The sequence below is a fragment of the Gambusia affinis genome, linkage group LG08 (genome assembly GCF_019740435.1).
Source record: "Gambusia affinis linkage group LG08, SWU_Gaff_1.0, whole genome shotgun sequence".
NCBI lineage: Eukaryota > Metazoa > Chordata > Actinopteri > Cyprinodontiformes > Poeciliidae > Gambusia > Gambusia affinis.
This window is the reverse complement of record NC_057875.1, coordinates 21,468,211-21,485,475: the sequence shown is the minus strand read 5'-3', so window position 1 is coordinate 21,485,475 and position 17,265 is coordinate 21,468,211. Positions and strand designations below refer to the sequence as shown.

Here is a 17,265-nt window from a genome sequence, read left to right as displayed (position 1 = left end):
AGGAACCAAAAGTGTTATTAGATCTACATGATCATTTTAAGCTAATACATTCTGGTAACCTTTAATGAAGAGTGGACGTTTTTAGTACGGTTTAATCGTTTATAGCTTTTATTTAAATCTAAAATAAGAGCAGAAGTTTCCCAGCAAGACTCCACACAGTGGCGACATGAAACTTCTCATGTTTCTGCTTATGATTACATTAAGAAAAATAGAATCTGGGACTACAGTATGCGTGTAATGCTGATCAAGAGGGGCTACCACACACCATCCCCTACTTATAGACAGTCCTCGCTGTTCTGTGCATTCCAACTTTATACTGGTGAGGAACACTTCCAACGTCAGTGCATTTTTTTCAAGTGGTCTCCGAGGGGCATGGTGATTCGGTCGGAGGAGATGCTGGCGACGGGTGGTCTGTGAGGATGACGCTCCCAGAAGCCGTGAACGGTACCTGATGAAGAGCGGCGACGCTCACCACATGTGGGTTTCTCTGATCTCCGCAATCACCTGGCTGGCTTTCTGCAAAGCCTGGACACACAGGGGAAAAACAGAGGAGCATTAGACATCCCTAATGTCGCGCACACGTCGGTGCATGAAACATAGCATTTTTACATAAATATATGCAAGTCTAAAATCAAAGTATAATGATGAAAACAATTTTATATTTATAAAAGTGATGCAGCAATAAATTCATTAATTTGAAAGATTATGGTACACAGTTAGGGCTGGACGATGTGACTGAAAAACATATTGCCTAAGTGTTTCATCTCAGTCGATGCTGATAATTATTGATTACATTTATTTTTTATTTAAATATCTGGAATGTCAAGTTGGTGGCAGGACCTTTCCTGATTTATCTACGGTTCTCACTCCACGCCGTTGTTGTTTTTAACATTTTTAAGCAGTCATGAGCCATGATGGAGGAACTTTGAAACACTCTTACACTAGTTGCTCAACAGGTTGTTGCTAGGTAACCAAAGAGCGAGTGAGTGAGCTGGTGCCACCAACCTTCCTTAGCTAGCCATGAGAGGTTGAGTATCTCAAGCCTTTCCTCTGCCAACAACCCCCAGAATGGACCTTACCAAGCTCCGCCCACAACCGACCCACGTGACCGCAAGTCTCACAAGCAAAGCCTCGTAGCGCATTGTTTCTATGTAAACATGACTCCATTAGTGCATTATTTCTACCGGATTTTCACAATATATAGGCTACTAAAATGGACAGAAGAAATACCAAGTTCATGTCATCATCTGGGAGGAGGTTACTGGTTTTTCAGTCACAAGCTGGTTGCAAACCTGAGGTTAGCAGGTGTCAGTCGGTCAGTTATGGTAGATCTGAAATTTGGTTTGATGACCTCAATATGAGAAGCTACAGACTGATAAGAGGAACCAAAGAGCTCCGTTACGGTAAAGAAGCCATTTGTTTGTTAAAATTTTATGAAATCTATTTGTTCTTTTTGATGTTTGTTATGAATGATGTATAATCACAAACAAACAGGGTAATTGGTCCAACGGCGGCTGTAATGAGCCACAGCAAATGTAAACAAAGGTAAAATAACCCGAACAGGTGATCAACTCAAAACCATTCGTACCTTTTTAGTCTGTCTCTCTTTGTAGTTTAAGCACACTTGTTACCGTATCAACCGCGCCTGCGCCCAAGACGAGCAAAAAAGATTACGTTAAAAACATAACATTCACTCCGTTACGATATCAAGTTTCCAGGCTTGATATTTATTTCTGGATTATTAATCAGCGCTTCCCTGAACACAGCGATGGTTGATTGACCAGCTGTACTTTGTGCTAGAGTGGCTAACACGAGTAACAGTTTAGTCCAAAGCGTTTTCTGCTAAAATAAAATCTTTAGTGTGTGTCAGATACAGTACACGTTGCATATTGATCTGTTTAGCTAACGTTAGACTGTGTAGCAGACAGGCTTCAAGGTGTAGAAGTTGTATCAGAACTGCTATTATGCGGTACTTAGCTAACGAAAAGCTCGTGTTTGTGAGACTACCACCCACGTGACCACGTAGAATGAGCATCAGCCAATGAAAAGCGGCCCCTCTGGTAAGGTCCATGCTGTGCGGCTCTGGATCGAAGTTCAGTGACATTGTTGAATACTCTACCATTTTTACTAGTATTGATCACGTGTCTTATCACAGCATATATATTGTTATTGATTTATTGACCTGCCCCATATACAGCTACTGAAAATTCTGTCTCAGAAATATGTATCTACATAAACATGAAGTGCAAGGGATGAACTTTCAGGAATAACTGCATCATCGTGGTGCAACGTGGCTGCATGGAGCCTGTGGCTTCAATCAACATCTCCCTAAAGCTCGTTGGCAGAGAGAAGTATGAAGCGCTCAGCTTTTCTTAAAGCACCTGTATTGACGTTTGACTCCATGAAACCAAGTGCAGCAACCAGCAGTTGAGAAAACATCAAAATCTTCACTGACTGGAAGCTTCACTTATGAGCTCAAATGCTTGAGGTCTAACAGTGGAGGTCAGTACATTGTTGTGCTGAAACCACTGTGTAAAGAATGCGTCACCTTTAGCATGTCGGCGGCCTCGTTGCGTCTCTGAGCCATGTCCTCAGACTCTGTCAGCAGGTCATTCAGCAGAGTGGTCTTGTATAACTGACCCACCAGCTCGCTCTGCAGGCTGTCCTTCACATGGTTCACCAGGAAGTGCATCACAGCCTTTGGCACGCTGAGTTCAAACAATGATTTAGGTCAGGAGGTAAGTAGATATTGCAATTTTTACCACTTCTTCACTATGGTTAGCATATAAATAAAATAAAAACAGTCTGTGTACCTGTCTTGGATATTTTTCCGAACAATAAGGAAGTACGACTTGATGAGTCTCTCGATGACCTCGCAGTCTCTCTGCTCCCGAGCAGACAGCTTTCTGGACACTGGTACAGGCTGGTGACAAAGGGATGAAAATTAGCTTCTTGATCCTCTGACACGTATTCAAAAGCATTTATACAAGAAGTAAACAAAAAACACACAGCCCATTGTCTTTTTCACATTTCAGCGTCAGAAATCAAAGAGAAACAATCACAATATACATATCAAAATTAAAACTTTGTTGCTCATGTGGGGTAACGGAACAAATCTTTGTCAAAATAACAAACTTGTCTGCCGTCCAGTTATTTTATCTCTCGGTTTACAATTCAAGTCAATATTCTATTTTGGTCTCCAAACACTTTGTAGAAAAGTAGAACAATGTCTCTTTGTTCTTTATTAAGTGGGCACAAAGTAAGGAGACTGCCCACTAGTGTCAGCAGCATGCAACAACAAATACATACGGGCTTAATTTTATTTGCTCACAGATCCCAAAGTTACCTGTAATTCCGCACAAGTTGCATATATTTTTGGATTCCATAAAAAAATTTTCTTTATAATAAAAACCCAACATTTATTACAGCGGATTTAGCCAATCTGTAGTTACTTCAGAATACATATTAACATCTGCAGCCATATTTCATTGCTAGGGAAAAAACCCCAAAAAACTTTGAAAATCTGATCAGTGACACCAGTCCAGAGCACCTACCACATCCAGCAGGTTGACGGCGTGGCCCCTCTGCGGGCTGACGGCGGATAGAGGTTGGGGTGTCGTCCTGTCAGCCGATAGACCCTCCTCTCCTTTCTTGAACATGCCTCTCCAGTTGCCTGTGCCTCCATCTCCCTGCTCACTAACAGAACCGCTCTGAAGGTTGGCGGCTGCTGCCTACGTCGAGAAGACATGAGAGAAGAAACAATCGACGACGGCTCAACAGCATGAGGAAGATGGACGGGGGGGGAGGGTAAAATACACAACCCATCAAAATCAAACCAGGTCAGCTTTCAGCATGCCGAAAGTTCTGCTGACAACAAAAAAAAGTTCAAGATATCTACTTTCAAGAGGCACAAAAAAAAGGAAAAAAAAAAAAACAGGCTGAAAAAAATAAATGCAATAGTAAAGCCCTCACTATTTCAAAAATGTCCTTTGGTTAGATTGATGATTGTTCATGTTCACATTATTGGTCACGTGTCAGTTCAGAATAGATTCAAGAGGAAAGTTAAGGATGAAATGTTTTGCTGTGATTGCAGCAGCATGATCCCTGCGGACAAATTTAACATTTAAAGTGACCCGCTAACGTATTCACAAACCTATTAGCATCTTAGCAGGCTAGAACTTTGAAATTTTGTATTTGACTTTTACACTGTAAAACAATACAAATTAATGTGTTTTTTATTAATAAATTGAAAAATAATATCTACAGCCAGTTTCTCTGGCTGTATATGTAGGGTGATTTTTTTTGCTGGCAGATGAACCTCCTGTGCTTTTAAAACTCCACAAGATGTTCAGTTTATATATATATATATATATATATATATATATATATATATATATATATATATATATATATATATATATATATATATATATATGTATAATGCTGCATTAAAGTTTTCCACAACTTTATTTTCCATTTCATTGGCTTCTGTGATTCGTTTCAATGGATTTGATTAATGCACAGCAGAGTAGATGGGACTGAAAGAATAAACAAATGCATGCCGCACATTTCGGCTCTTTAGTTTGCAAACCACGTAACTATTCTGAGCAGAAATATCACAAATTGTTCTAATAAGGACACTAAAGTCTTATTATGACCAAGTGTGAAAGGTTGTGGGGGTGAGAATATTTATACAAGTCACTATAAATGTAAAGGGGGAGCTACAGTTAGAGCTGCTGGCATGGAGGAGTCAGCCGCATTTGTCAACACCCGAATTCACTAAGAAATCTTAAAAATGGCTGCATGAGCTTGAAAGCAAATAAAAGCAGCGTTTTCAGTTTATTGGAGAACACATGCAAAGTACGCAGCAACAGAGAGTGACACACCTTCGCGGCCTCTCCTTCCAGGGCAAGAGGCTCGGAGGGGGACACAAACTGCCCAACGGGGCTTTTAAAGAACTAAAAGCAAACCAGAGGAAGAACAGAGCGAATAGAAAACAGGCTAAAGCTACAACGAGCAGGAGCTACAGGTATCAGACAGAGAAGGAATTTTGAAATTGGCAAAATAAAGAACATTAACTGCATGAATGACAAATCCTATCGAGCTTTTAAGAAAACGTTCGCAGGCAGAGTGTACCTTATCTCTGGGAACGGAGGGAGGCAAGTCTCTCATTCTGCTGCGTCTCTGCTCCTAAAAAAAGTGAAATTATATTAGAAGAATTGCTCTAGAAGTGCTGCCACCACCATTAAAGAATCCTACAGACAAAAAAAATAATTGGAATCTAATTTTCTTACATCTAGATTATTGTTCATGAGGCCAATGGCATCTGCAAAGTCGGGGTGTTTGGTGTTGATGTAGGATAGCTCAATGGCAACCAGGTTATGAACCTGAAGAGAAATTAGAAAATAAAACTGATCAGAGTTAAAATTCCAACAGAATGCTCACCGGTGATCGATACGACTCTGACCATGTCATTAGTGACGGGAAGCCTCCTTCTGAGGAGGGACGTGACCACCTCCACGACGGCATCGTGGAGTTTTGGGAATCTTAGTAATTCCTGCAAAGAGGAAAGGAAGTCAGGAAGGTTAGCGCGCACGTTTCATTGTTTGCGCTTTCCCAGCATGCCTTTGAGTGTTTCAGAGGGAATTTCTTGCCTGTGTGCTGTAATTGCTGCAGTGCTGGATGATCCTCTGCATCTCCTCGTGAACCAGCTCAACACAACGCAGACTGGGCTCCTCCAGGCGTTTGATCTGCCGCTTCACCAGCAGCTCAAACGAAATCTCGGGCACGAACAAAGCGGGCCTCGGCCCCTGTCAAGAGAGATTCAAACCGTGACCCGTCCTGAAGACCCTGCTTGGGACGAAGATCATGACAGAAAAATGCAGCAAGCCCCCCGCCCCCCCGACCCTCCCACCGTTGCATTCCTGATCGCCGTCAGCACGTCGATGGTGCTCAGGCCGCCCAGTGGATCCACAGACTCCAAAGTGCGACCGAACGTCTCGTGGAAAATATAACAGATTCTTGCGCCGCCACATCTGAAAAAAAAAAAATATTTTTTTAAACTATAAAGATTTGTTTAAAATTTAAGAGTCCACTTGCGAATTTCCCAGGCTTAGAAACGCAACTCACAGCTCGGCTGTCTCGATGTACTTGGCCGTGCCCTCTATGGTGTTGCAGTACTCCGCGGCAAACTTGGTGATGAGCTGCAGCAAGGTGGCGCTCTGGTCCTCGACGGGCTCGCCGTAGCTGTTCAGCAGAGTCTGGTACTGCGCCGCCAGCACGTTGATCCTCGTCTTCAGCTCGGGAAGGCAGTCTCTGATGTGATGCATCAGCAACCTACCATGACAAAACATGCGAGTTCAGCCGGTACAGCAAGCTGCAATTTAACTGCTCATAATTAAAATGTAGAAGTTAAGCAGTTGAAAGATTACAAACATTTAATCCCATTTTATCCCTTATAAAGCATGTGTGTCAATTTCCAGGAAGTATCGCAAATATTTACAAATCCAGGCGGCCATAGCGTTTTATGTGACCCTCTAAGTTCTAGACAAAACATTAAGTGCGCTTAAATATGATTTTTATCAACCAAATCAATGTAGTTTCTCTGTCTGCTGCACAATTATATCAATCAGTCCCTCCAGTTTCTTGAAAATTATTGTGGAAATTTGTGCAAAATCAACAGGTCCCCGCACTTTTTCGCATTAATAGATAATTGAGAGTTTATTGCAGATTTTTCTCAAAAGTTCTTACTTGGACCAAACAGCTGCCTCAGCCTTAATTAACGTCAGATTATAGCCCATGATCTATACAGCGAGTAATAAAAAGACACATTTACCGACATAGATAAGCGCAAATATCGCAAATATTTCCAAATTAGCACCACAAACATTCAAATTAAAAATCACAAAGCATTCATGAAATCCTGGAGGGACTGAAAAAAATGTTCAATATTATTTGATTTTAAGAATTCATTGATATTTTAATAGTTTGTGAGCATATTTTATCAATACATTCTGGCACAAGCGGCCCTTTAAGAGCATTCATAATCTTGATCTGGCCCAAAACAAAAATGAGTTTGACAACCCTGGCCTTACAGGTTTAATTTGACCTTTCTTAGATCGTTCTAACCAGTTTGGTTATCTAGGTCAATAATAAACCAGATTAGTTCAAATGTTTTAAAAACACTCAATTGAACAGAACACTGTTAACCATTGCGTGTGTATGCAATCTATTACTGGATTTTAAGTGGTATACCTGTTTAACGTTCTAGCCAGATATTTAGTTCCATTTCTGTTTGCGAGAGACGGGTACTTCTTTTGTAGGAAGGCATGTTCATCGCGAATGGAATCCCCCACTAATTTCTTTTGATTGATGTCCAACTGACTCCTGGGGAAAAGCACAAAAGCAGCGATCAGAATGTGTTGAGCTGTTAAGTTAAGCTCTGTTTTCTGCCATTATTGCCGGGAACAGAGCTGTGTATGAGCGCGAGATGTTCCACTAATACCTGTTAACTACTCCAATAATGCCCAGTTTGACAGGGATGACTCTGCCCATCAGAACATCCATGGCATCTGTGCCAGCGTCCATAAGATCCAGCTTGGTCACCACAGCGAGGGTCCTCCTTCCTGAACAGAAAAGACACAACCATGAAGTTCAAACACAGCAGGGAATTCAGACCCGCATGACTCGGAGGAAAAAAACAACCAAAACCAAAAACACAACATGACGTCAAAACAGACATGGGACAGAAAAACAAAACAAAGATGGAATTTACCGTCCGGGTCGACCTCTCGGGCCACCTTTAGAGCCTCTGACGTCGCCATGTCGGTGTTGGCAGCAGTCACAGCCAGGATTATGGAGTTAGGGTTGGAAATGTATCTTAGAATCAGCTCCCTGATCTGGATCTCTATGTCATTAGGTTGGTCCCCCACTGGTAACTATATAAAGAAATAAATAAAGGTTTGAAACCAAAAGGCAGTGAAATGACCCAGTTAGACCTAAGCTAACATGCTCCTATTGCTCATAAATGATTTATTTGTATTGGATCTTTTTTTTTTTTTTTGAAAAAGACCAACCTTAAAATGTTATTAATTTTCTTTTATTTTGACTAAGTATGTTCAATAAATCCTAGATTTGCAGGCTTGCAAGCTATGTTTTCTATTGTTGTCTGTGCCTTTAAGTGGAAAAAATTTCAAATGGAAGCATATATGCAAAGCAGAATACAGGAGAATAATAGATGAAAAAAGATTACATGTTTGCTGTATTTATAGAGAAAATTTGTAAGGAAAAACTCTAAATTGAGCAACAAATTTGTATAATTGCACAGTCGTAAGACTTAAATAAAACTGATGCTGAAAAATAATCAACAGGTGATGAAAAGCTGTGTTGCTGCAGTAAACTAAATATTGTTGGAAGCCTTAACCAAGACGTTGTAAAATGCAATAGAAATGTATTAAACATAGGGATCACTTTTAAAATTGGTCTTTTAATTGAAGTTGCAAATATCTATTATGAATTTATCCATTTGTAGGAGTTGGGGATTTTCTTCTAAAAATGTAAAAGTGCATAATAAACAGAACGTCTTTGGAATGTTTTATTTGACAAGACATAGGATAATGAACACATAAAAAGAGAAAACTTTTAGTAACCAGAAGAGAAAATGCTTTTGAAAAATCTGTGAGAGCTTTCTGAGGTACATGGTTGTTGCAAAATGTACATTTTCCTCGATGCAGCCGTTCAGGAATCAATACCAACCTTAGAACTTTTGCTGTGCATTTTCTCGGCGACTCCAATGCATTATGGGAGACGCATTGATTGTGATGCATTCAATTTAGCATGCATCTTTCATTCTTCCTCGTCAGAAATTTGGTGGGTACAGCTAATTAAACTTTGACTAAAAAGGGGAACGGCTTGTAAATGACCATGGTGTCCATCAACCAGATATTTTAATGTGTAATTGTAGATACTCTGAGAGGGGAACCTGCGCACTAGATTTCATTAATCGTACATGAAACCTTTTCTACAATCATTTCTGCACCCAAATTCCAAAATTTGTTTTTGGAAAAATAAGACTAAATTGCCCAATTTAAAAGGCAACTAAAGGAATTTCACAATTTCCATACACTACATTAAAAAAAAAATTTACACATCTTATGCTGGAGATTTTCAAAGCGAGACCTAAACGTATCTTACTTTTGTGATGCCAGGAAGGTCCACTAGTGTGAGGTTCACAACATGTGGAGAGAAGATTTTCAGGTGAATGGGTTCATCACTAATACCCTGAAACAAAAATGCCAAGATTAATCATTTTCAATAAAAATGTTCAAGCGATGTGACTTTTTTTAAAAAAAAGTTATTATTATTATTCCTTTCTAAGCCTACCTTGTTATTACCCGTAATTCTTTCCGTCTCTGCTTCAATCTCTTTCCTCATCTCCTCAAAGTCTGGGTAGATCTGAAAGTGAATGTTAACCACAGGATGAAAGGACAGCAGGAACAGAGGGCATCCATTCAAGTAGAATTTTTAAACAAAGACGAAGGAAAGGAGCAAAAAATGAAAACACAATATTCAAAAAAGAATATTTTGAATATTCTTTATTATTAGCTTTATTATTAGGCTGCGAGTACAAGAACCACCTTTCATGGAACTTAACCATGAAGGACATTTACTGTCCAGCCAAAAGTATTTTTAGCAGTTAAGAGGAGACCAACGACTCTTATTACAGGTTATAGATCTTGTGTTACACTTGTAGAAGTGCCACAAATAGCCTGATGTACTAATCATTAAGTAGTATGGTATTAATAGAAGACAGGGACTATATTCAGATGCAATAATATAATATTCAGACATTTAGACAGCAAACTACTAACAGAAACTTCAATAAAGAGGAAAGGAATGCAAGGAGAAACGTTGGTGAATTCTACCTTGTTTTTGGTGTGCAAGAATTTACCCCATTCCTCTCCCTCGATGCCTGAAGAAACACAAAGATAAGATCGGATATGGTCATGAAAACATGGCTGCCGCTATGGCAACAGTCCCCTTGTGAGTGTCCTCTGGGAGGATTTTTAGCACAGCAAAGGCGGAATGGAAAAACTAAAACTAAACATGGACAGCTGCGAAGCTTACAACAACAACAACAAAAAAAACCTTGGACGTGTTTACACAATGATGGCTAAAAAATAAATTCAAAAATTGCTGTCAAAGGGAGGAAAAAAGAAAGAAATGAAACAGGTAGACGAGACACAGAAGCAGAACACATAGAGCTACTTACATCTATTGGCACCTCTAACAATTCTTTTTATTAGAATTGTAACTGAAGCAGTTTCTAATTTATACTTTTTTTTAAGTTGAAAAATGTATTATGTATTAATTCATACAATTCTGGACCATAAATATGATGCTCGCTGTTTCGTTACTCGCCCTTATGATGGGAAAAGATCCAAATTTATCTTGCCAACATGCTCAGAGGGCAGAATGGTAAGGAACACAAAGAAAACTCCTCATTAGACTCATCTTGGAATCACCAACTTCCATAGCAACCATTAGACATAATAGCTGTGTAGGAGTAAAGGCAAAACAAACAAACAAAAAAATGTAAACAAATGGAGTTTATTGAACTAATGTGACATACACTTTGGTCAAATGAGAATAAGTTTGAGCTTTTAAGTAACAAACACTCGAGGTTGGTCTGACAGCAGACAGTTAAGTATGGATGAGGATCTGTAATGCTGTGGGTTGTTTTACTTCCAAACGATTCTAGTGGGAGCCTTGATGGAGAGCATATCATGTCCCAAAACATGGGGAATAGATGTATTTTAATGAAATTAAAAGGCAGAATTATTTGCAATAAACGTATTACTTTAAACAGCTACAAAAATAGGAGGGAGGGTGAAGCAAAAAGGGCAAACAGCTGAGCAAGTGGGATGGTGGTGTAATCTAGAAAACAGAAAAGGAGACCTTTGTGAAGGCGGCCATTTTTCTTGGAGGCTGTGGTTAAAGAGAGACAGAAAGGTTAGGCTTTCTGCAGCATCTTTCTGCAGCAAATGGGGGATAGTGAAGCAACGCAGCATCACTCTGAGGCGCAACCCAGAGGAACAGGAAAGCATTAAAGACTAAAAGTAGCTGCTTTCAGACAGTTAAAAATAAAAAAAAAATTTAAAATCAAAGCCACCTACAGAAAGAGAAGCATACCAGTATTCTGGTCTCAAGATATATTTAAATAAGTAGCACATCACTAATTGAAATCAGTCAAGTTTAAAAAAAAAAAAAAAAAAAGGAGGAAGAGGTGACGGTTATGTTACCATTCTCTTCATTGGTTTTCCTGCGATCCTCTGAGTCGATGTGCACAAGCTGGAGGATGAGGGGCCGACGCGTCACGATGCCGGTTCCGCGCGGTAGGATGTCCCGGCCGACGAGGCTCTCTAAAACAGAGCTCTTCCCACTGCTCTGTGGACGACAGCAACGACATTACAAACACTGGTAAACAGCAGCATCTAGACGTGACTTATGGGTCACACAAATCCTTTCTTGACAGGAAAGACCAATCCAAACATGCAAATAATAAAAGAGAACACGTGTGGCTGCTGGTTACACCTACAGTGGCATTTCACTCCATCTTTCAGGACACTTCTACTGCACAGAGGAGTTAGGGCTAAAAATGAAGCTATTATTCCTGTAGAGATTCCTAAATGAGTCATTACTTGAGGGTTGGACTAGTAAGTGATTCAAGACATTTAGCTGTAACCACATAAGAAAAGCACTGTAGACAATAAGTGTGAGCATAAGGGTGGAGTTGCTCTAAAATGCTTCACTAGGTTTATGACAAAGTCCAGCAAAGTTGAAATGCATCTCTTTCCTTGTTGGTTTATTTACTTTTAGGCCTTAAAAAGTTTTAAATACATAAAGATTTTCCATAAAATGCCTCAAAATATATCTTAAATTTATTTTAGGTGTATTTTATCTAAAATATATGGTAGAAAGATGATTCTGCCATCATCTTTTAAAACATTTTTTTTTTTTTACATTTTTTTGGGGAGGGGAAAATAAATGAGCTAATTGCACTTATTCTCTGGGGACATCAGGAGTCATCAAGCAGCGACAGAGCCACAGGTCCATTGTTATGGACGCATTATTATCTGATTAGATTATTGGCTCTAATCAGAACGTCTAATACAAAAACATCTGACATTTTTCACACGTTCCATTTTTTTACATCGCCACTAAGAACTCCGCATAAAATCACATCAGTATGAACATCATTAAGTAGAGAAAAAACTCCAGTGATAATGATATTTTGTTAATTTTTTCTTGGATTCCAAGCTATAACCACTATCAAAGGACAATTATCAGATGTTCTCCTTTACGTTTTACGGCCCTAATAAACTTCGGAGCTAATCAGAATCTCAATCAGTGTGGCTGAAATACCGAAAACGTAATTAGCTGGGAAAAGCCCTTATTGGTGCATCTTTACGCTGATGTACCTTCCTGATATCTTCAGGATTCCTTACAAATAACACCAAAAATAATTGTATTTCTAAAACTAGCTATCTGGCTTATTTAAGCAATTAAACTCAAACAATTTTGCTGGATTTTCATTGAGACACTTGTTTGTAAATAACTGTTATGAAGTGTACCTGTACACTGTAGAAAGTTGCTGATTTAAGGCAGGTAATCTGGTTGTAAAAGCCCACATATCGATTATCAGGACAGAAAAATACCAACTTGAGTCGGTAAAGTCACCTTTAACTTCACGGTAGCATGGAAGTGAAATGTAAATTATTATTATTATTATTATTATGATGTTACTTTTTTATTATTATTAATCCAGGTCCTGAACTAAAATTACAACGGTGACAAATGTTGAGTTTACGGAAACCCTGTCTTATTTACTTTGTAGAAGAGGAACAAATGAGATAGTGGCCGTTCAGGTAATGTTCTTTAACATTGATTAGGCCAAGCAAACATTACAAACTCTTTCACCTAGACTTCTCTCCATGACAACCTAGCGTAGAAGCCCAACTGTGAGGGTATTACATCCTATTAGCAACCAAGTGAAGATAAATCTCTAAGACAAAACCTGCCACTTTAAACCAATTAGGCTCTAATGTTAACACACGATAGCTACTACCACATTTTAAACTATAATAGCTTACTTAGCTGATAAATAGGGTACTCTAAAATGCACTTATTATTGTTTGACGTACCCTGAACTCTCAAATGAAACAAAAAGTATCATTAATGCGAACGGGGAATGAAAATAAACAGAGCTTGTACCTGGCTAAACTAGTACGGCAGTGAAACGCTAAAAGAACAGCAGTTTTAATGCTAATGACTGGTAACGTAAATACACGTTCATGCCAACTGTCAATAACAGTTCACAATAAGCAAAGGCAGCTAATGCTAACCTAGCTCTAGCGGCAATTATTCAAATAAAACATGTAACAACAGTGTACGGTCAAGTGATTTAGTTTATTGATAAAGGTGTACGGCTAAAGATGAAAGGAAGAAAAAAAATAGGAGCCAAACAGCTGAAAATGTAACACCAAACAGCCACAGCAATTAATTTACGCAGGTTGGACAACTTGCTAGCCTTTAAGCGCAGAGACGTTTCTCACCTGGGTTCCAACAACAACAATCTGAGGCAGCTGAATGATATCCGCACCGACTGTGTTAAATACATCTTGCAGCTTATTAATGACTGGTATAAGGGCCTCCATTAGCGCCGATACCAGAACCGAACTGTCCTCCAAAGAACTTTTCTTCACGTGAAACCACACGGGGACAAAGTCATTCAAAGCCCCCTTCGCTAAAGCTACTTTCGACTGTTGGATTTGGCCCCAACTGCGCAAACAGTTTGACGGAGCTGCATTGTGGGAGTTGCAGTTCAGGAAGTACCGTTCAACGTTCAGGGGAAGAAGCCTAAACTACAACTCCAACCGTTGATTTCGTCACATGTACCGCACCAATCAAAAAGCAAATCACCCCTCCGTAATCTCCTATTCCCACCCATTCACCAAGCGACGGTCTCTATGCACCAAAATATTTACCTATACCTAAACCTCTGGACACCATACTCCTAGAGTGTTATTAAAAAATATATAACATTTTAAAAAATTCCATTCAACAAGCTTAAGAGAAATATGCACAGAGAACAACCGATTTGAAGTTGTAATTTCTGTGTAACTGTAATAACTGTGGCTTATGGAAAATGTTCATATCATGATCACCAAACTAATAGTTGTAATCAGCTTCTCGGTAAAGCTTGTCAACAGGGGTAAACATAAAGTGACTAGGTAGTTGATTTTGGACTTGATAAAGCACAATGGACCAATGTGAGCAGGTGACATGATTCCCAGAATCCTCACCAACTGTGAGGAAGAGTCTGTTGTCTTCTTCCAGACTCTTGGACCTTAATGTTCAAATTAAATACAAAATTTACTCTAATCTGAACAGAAGTGTTTTGGACTACTGGATAAGAGTCTTCAGCTTAAGAGTTTTCATATCCTGGCAAGGAAAGACCCAGCTGTAACATGTCTAACATGTCCCGTTGGTAGGAAGTGATTGATTTTAGTTTCCCCAGAAAGTGGAGTCTCTGTTGTACTATTTTCACAGTCACAGTGGATGACTGACAATTGCCAGTAACAGTATAATCCCTGCTGTCAGGATTGTTGATTTTATGTTTTAAAAAAAAAACTGTCCAATGTTTTTAAATTGAATTACTCACTCATCTGTGATTAAAACTTAACTGTAAACCAATAAATAGTTTTGTTCTTACAATTAATTTACAACATTTAAAGTGCTGTTAGATATTTTACAGTAACAAACCAAGATAAGAAAAACAGAAATGTATCAACACTGGACAAGCTGGGATTGACAATAAGAATTTACTTGGCCCTAATAGTTTTATTAGTCAGTATAGATGTTACGTTATATAGCTCATACTCAAGTCACTCAAAAAAAAAAAAAAAAAAAAAAGGAGCAGTTGGACATGCTTTCCAGGTTTTCAAAAACTTTTCTCTCCATTCAAACAAGCTCTCTGTGGATCTGTCTAATAAGATTAAAGCTAAAAGGAAAAAAAGCAATCGTTTGGAAGAAGTGTTTTGAAGAACCGAGACAGGACGTCCTGCTGTCTACGAATTGAGCACTCATATTTAGGGGGAATTATTTTACAGTTCCACTGCCCCACTTGATGTAAACTCTGACACACAAACATATCTATGATACTAGAGTTTTCTGTTTCACAGATATTCAAATCCCTTTGCACCAAGTGCATTGAAAAACAAAACAAAACAACAACAACAAAAAAGACGTTGACCATAAACATTACAATAAAAACATTAAAAAAAACATTACTGGCACCATACAATGTAGGAGTGTTTCAAGAGGATGTGGAAAAAAATGCTGAAACAAAAGTAAAAAAAAAACAAACATGTAGAAGAAAGTAGGTTATTGTGATTCCTGTTTTCCATTTGAAAAACTTCAGGTGTAATGGAAGACAAAGTGGACCCTAGACTAAAAATGAATGATGCAACATGAATTCTTGTCAAAACTCCCAGGTGCTTGCTTCATGAAAAAATAAAAAATAAAGAAAAATTTCAACTTACACAAACAGCAAGCAAAACTCATGACATTCATTCACAATATAGCTTATTTGAAGCTTACACTCACTCTAAAGTAAGTGTAAGCTTGCAACCCACTTTCTGCTGAATAATCCTGACAACACCGCATTACCAATCTTGTCGAAGCAATTTAGGTCCCTAAATCATTTTATGATGCGGTGCAGTCCGTGTAAGTGGTCACCATGTTTCCTCTGCGCTGGGTTACAGTTCTGCAGTGCTGCTTTGTCGTACCGTGAAACCTGCCTCCAGTCTGTTTGGCGTGTCTATCGACAGTAAACATTCTGTCTATGTCATCAAACATGTCGTCGAGGATCCCTGCCCCGAAGCCGCCCTGAAAGTGTCTCCTGCGTCTGCTGTGGGACTCTTTTTGGGGTTTGGAGTGTTCTTCAAAATGTCGCCTGTGGCGAGAATGTCTGTTCTGGCTGTAGATGTTGAAGTCCTTAAACATGTCATCAAAGTTGAAGGTGAAAGGTTGGTGGGCGCCTGCTCTTTGCGTCTGCCCTGTGTACATGTCGTCGGCAAACTGATCATACTCTCTTCTTCTGCTCTTATCGGACAAAACTTCATAAGCTGCACCAAACAAAGTGACAAAGGTTGAGAAAGCAACAAAGGTTACAATTACAGGATTCTGTTATATCAACAAGATGAAAAAAAGTACATCTCTCTCTCTCTCTCTCTATATATATATATATATATATATATATATATATATATATATATATATATATATATATATATATATATATATATATATCTGTTTATATGTCTGGCTTCACAAACTGCTTACCTTCAGCGATTTCTCTGAATCTTACTTCAGCATCTGGACTCTTGTACTTGTCGGGGTGAAATTTCATTGCAAGCCTGTGGAAAGCCTTTTTTATCTGGCGTTCTGATGCACCTTTGGGCACTCCCAGTATATCATAGTAGTCCTTCTTGGCTAGAATCAGCTCTGTTATCACGAGGACGCAGACTGCAAACATCAGGACAGACTGTACAGCTGCCATGGCTACACTGTGCCCTGCATTCAAGAGACAGAAAAACCTCATATAATAACAACAAAAATAGATATTTATAATTTTGAACCTGATACCCAGGCAAACAGGTAGATGGTGCAGTTATTATGGTTAATGAGAAACTGAGAGCTTTATTTTTCAAAGTTGGTCCCAGTAAAAATAGGACCAACGTGGGGAAAAAAAACACCCCAAAATTATTTTCTCTTGGTGATGTAATACAGACTCTCCTAGCATAACCTGCTAACATTAGCTACTGTTCTCACGGACTCCTTCAGGTTAGGCTCACCTCACTCACCTTTCTGAAAGCCAAGTGGCGTCCTCTTTCACAGAATCTTTAGATATCTAACCAAACCATAATGATGATGTAATGGTATTAATGAACACTACAGACGGAGAGCATTCAAAACCCGGTTAGTTTCTTCTCTTCTTCGCTGGTTTTCTATTCCTCACATCTTTTTGCGACTCCTAGTGGTCATTGCTATCATTACTTCCAGTTCAATTGTTGAAAATATTACCTTTGCGTATAATAAAATTATTAAAAAATTGTGCACTACGAGGACTACTTGTTCTTATGACAAGTAGTTCATTTCATGGGTAGAGGACGCAAAGGCACATCTTCTGAGAATAATCATCAA

The 17,265-nt window shown here is 39.0% G+C and overlaps 2 protein-coding genes across 4 annotated transcripts; both read right to left on the bottom strand.

Moving 5' to 3' along the window:
* Positions 1-85: 85 nt before the first annotated feature.
* dnm1l (dynamin 1-like) lies at positions 86-13,852 on the bottom strand. The gene is made up of 18 exons (XM_044125101.1): positions 13,614-13,852; positions 11,301-11,445; positions 9,924-9,970; positions 9,382-9,453; positions 9,193-9,279; positions 7,775-7,937; positions 7,505-7,625; positions 7,255-7,386; positions 6,130-6,336; positions 5,915-6,035; positions 5,655-5,810; positions 5,468-5,557; positions 5,295-5,387; positions 5,137-5,190; positions 3,555-3,731; positions 2,814-2,923; positions 2,549-2,708; positions 86-525 (listed from the first exon to the last, which is right to left on the bottom strand). Exons 1-18 carry the CDS (start codon positions 13,713-13,715, stop codon positions 469-471), a joined length of 2,094 nt encoding a protein of 697 aa, XP_043981036.1. The 5' UTR covers positions 13,716-13,852; the 3' UTR covers positions 86-468.
* A 201-nt stretch (positions 13,853-14,053) lies between these two features.
* Positions 14,054-17,218, bottom strand: dnajb9a (DnaJ heat shock protein family (Hsp40) member B9a). Of its 3 annotated transcripts, XM_044125105.1 has the most exons (4): positions 16,926-17,216; positions 16,405-16,635; positions 15,746-16,187; positions 14,759-15,142 (listed from the first exon to the last, which is right to left on the bottom strand). In XM_044125105.1, exons 2-3 carry the CDS (start codon positions 16,619-16,621, stop codon positions 15,766-15,768), a joined length of 639 nt encoding a protein of 212 aa, XP_043981040.1. In that variant the 5' UTR covers positions 16,622-16,635; positions 16,926-17,216; the 3' UTR covers positions 14,759-15,142; positions 15,746-15,765. The 3 variants fall into 3 exon arrangements, with proteins under 3 accessions (XP_043981039.1, XP_043981038.1, XP_043981040.1); XM_044125104.1 differs by having other exon boundaries at positions 14,054-16,187; positions 16,917-17,218; XM_044125103.1 differs by having other exon boundaries at positions 14,054-16,187; positions 16,926-17,214.
* Positions 17,219-17,265: the final 47 nt, after the last annotated feature.

Excerpts from the sequence above, each read along its gene's own strand:
- dnajb9a (XM_044125104.1), bottom strand. The coding sequence starts at position 16,621 with ATGGCAGCTGTACAGTCTGTCCTGATGTTTGCAGTCTGCGTCCTCGTG. Across the intron at positions 16,188-16,404 it reads ATTCAGAGAAATCGCTGAAG|CTTATGAAGTTTTGTCCGAT; the intron begins GTAAGCAGTTTG and ends TGTTTGGTGCAG.
- dnm1l (XM_044125101.1), bottom strand. The coding sequence starts at position 13,715 with ATGGAGGCCCTTATACCAGTCATTAATAAGCTGCAAGATGTATTTAAC. Across the intron at positions 9,454-9,923 it reads TCTTGCACACCAAAAACAAG|ATCTACCCAGACTTTGAGGA; the intron begins GTAGAATTCACC and ends ATTCACTTTCAG. Across the intron at positions 7,387-7,504 it reads ATTATTGGAGTAGTTAACAG|GAGTCAGTTGGACATCAATC; the intron begins GTATTAGTGGAA and ends GCTTTTCCCCAG.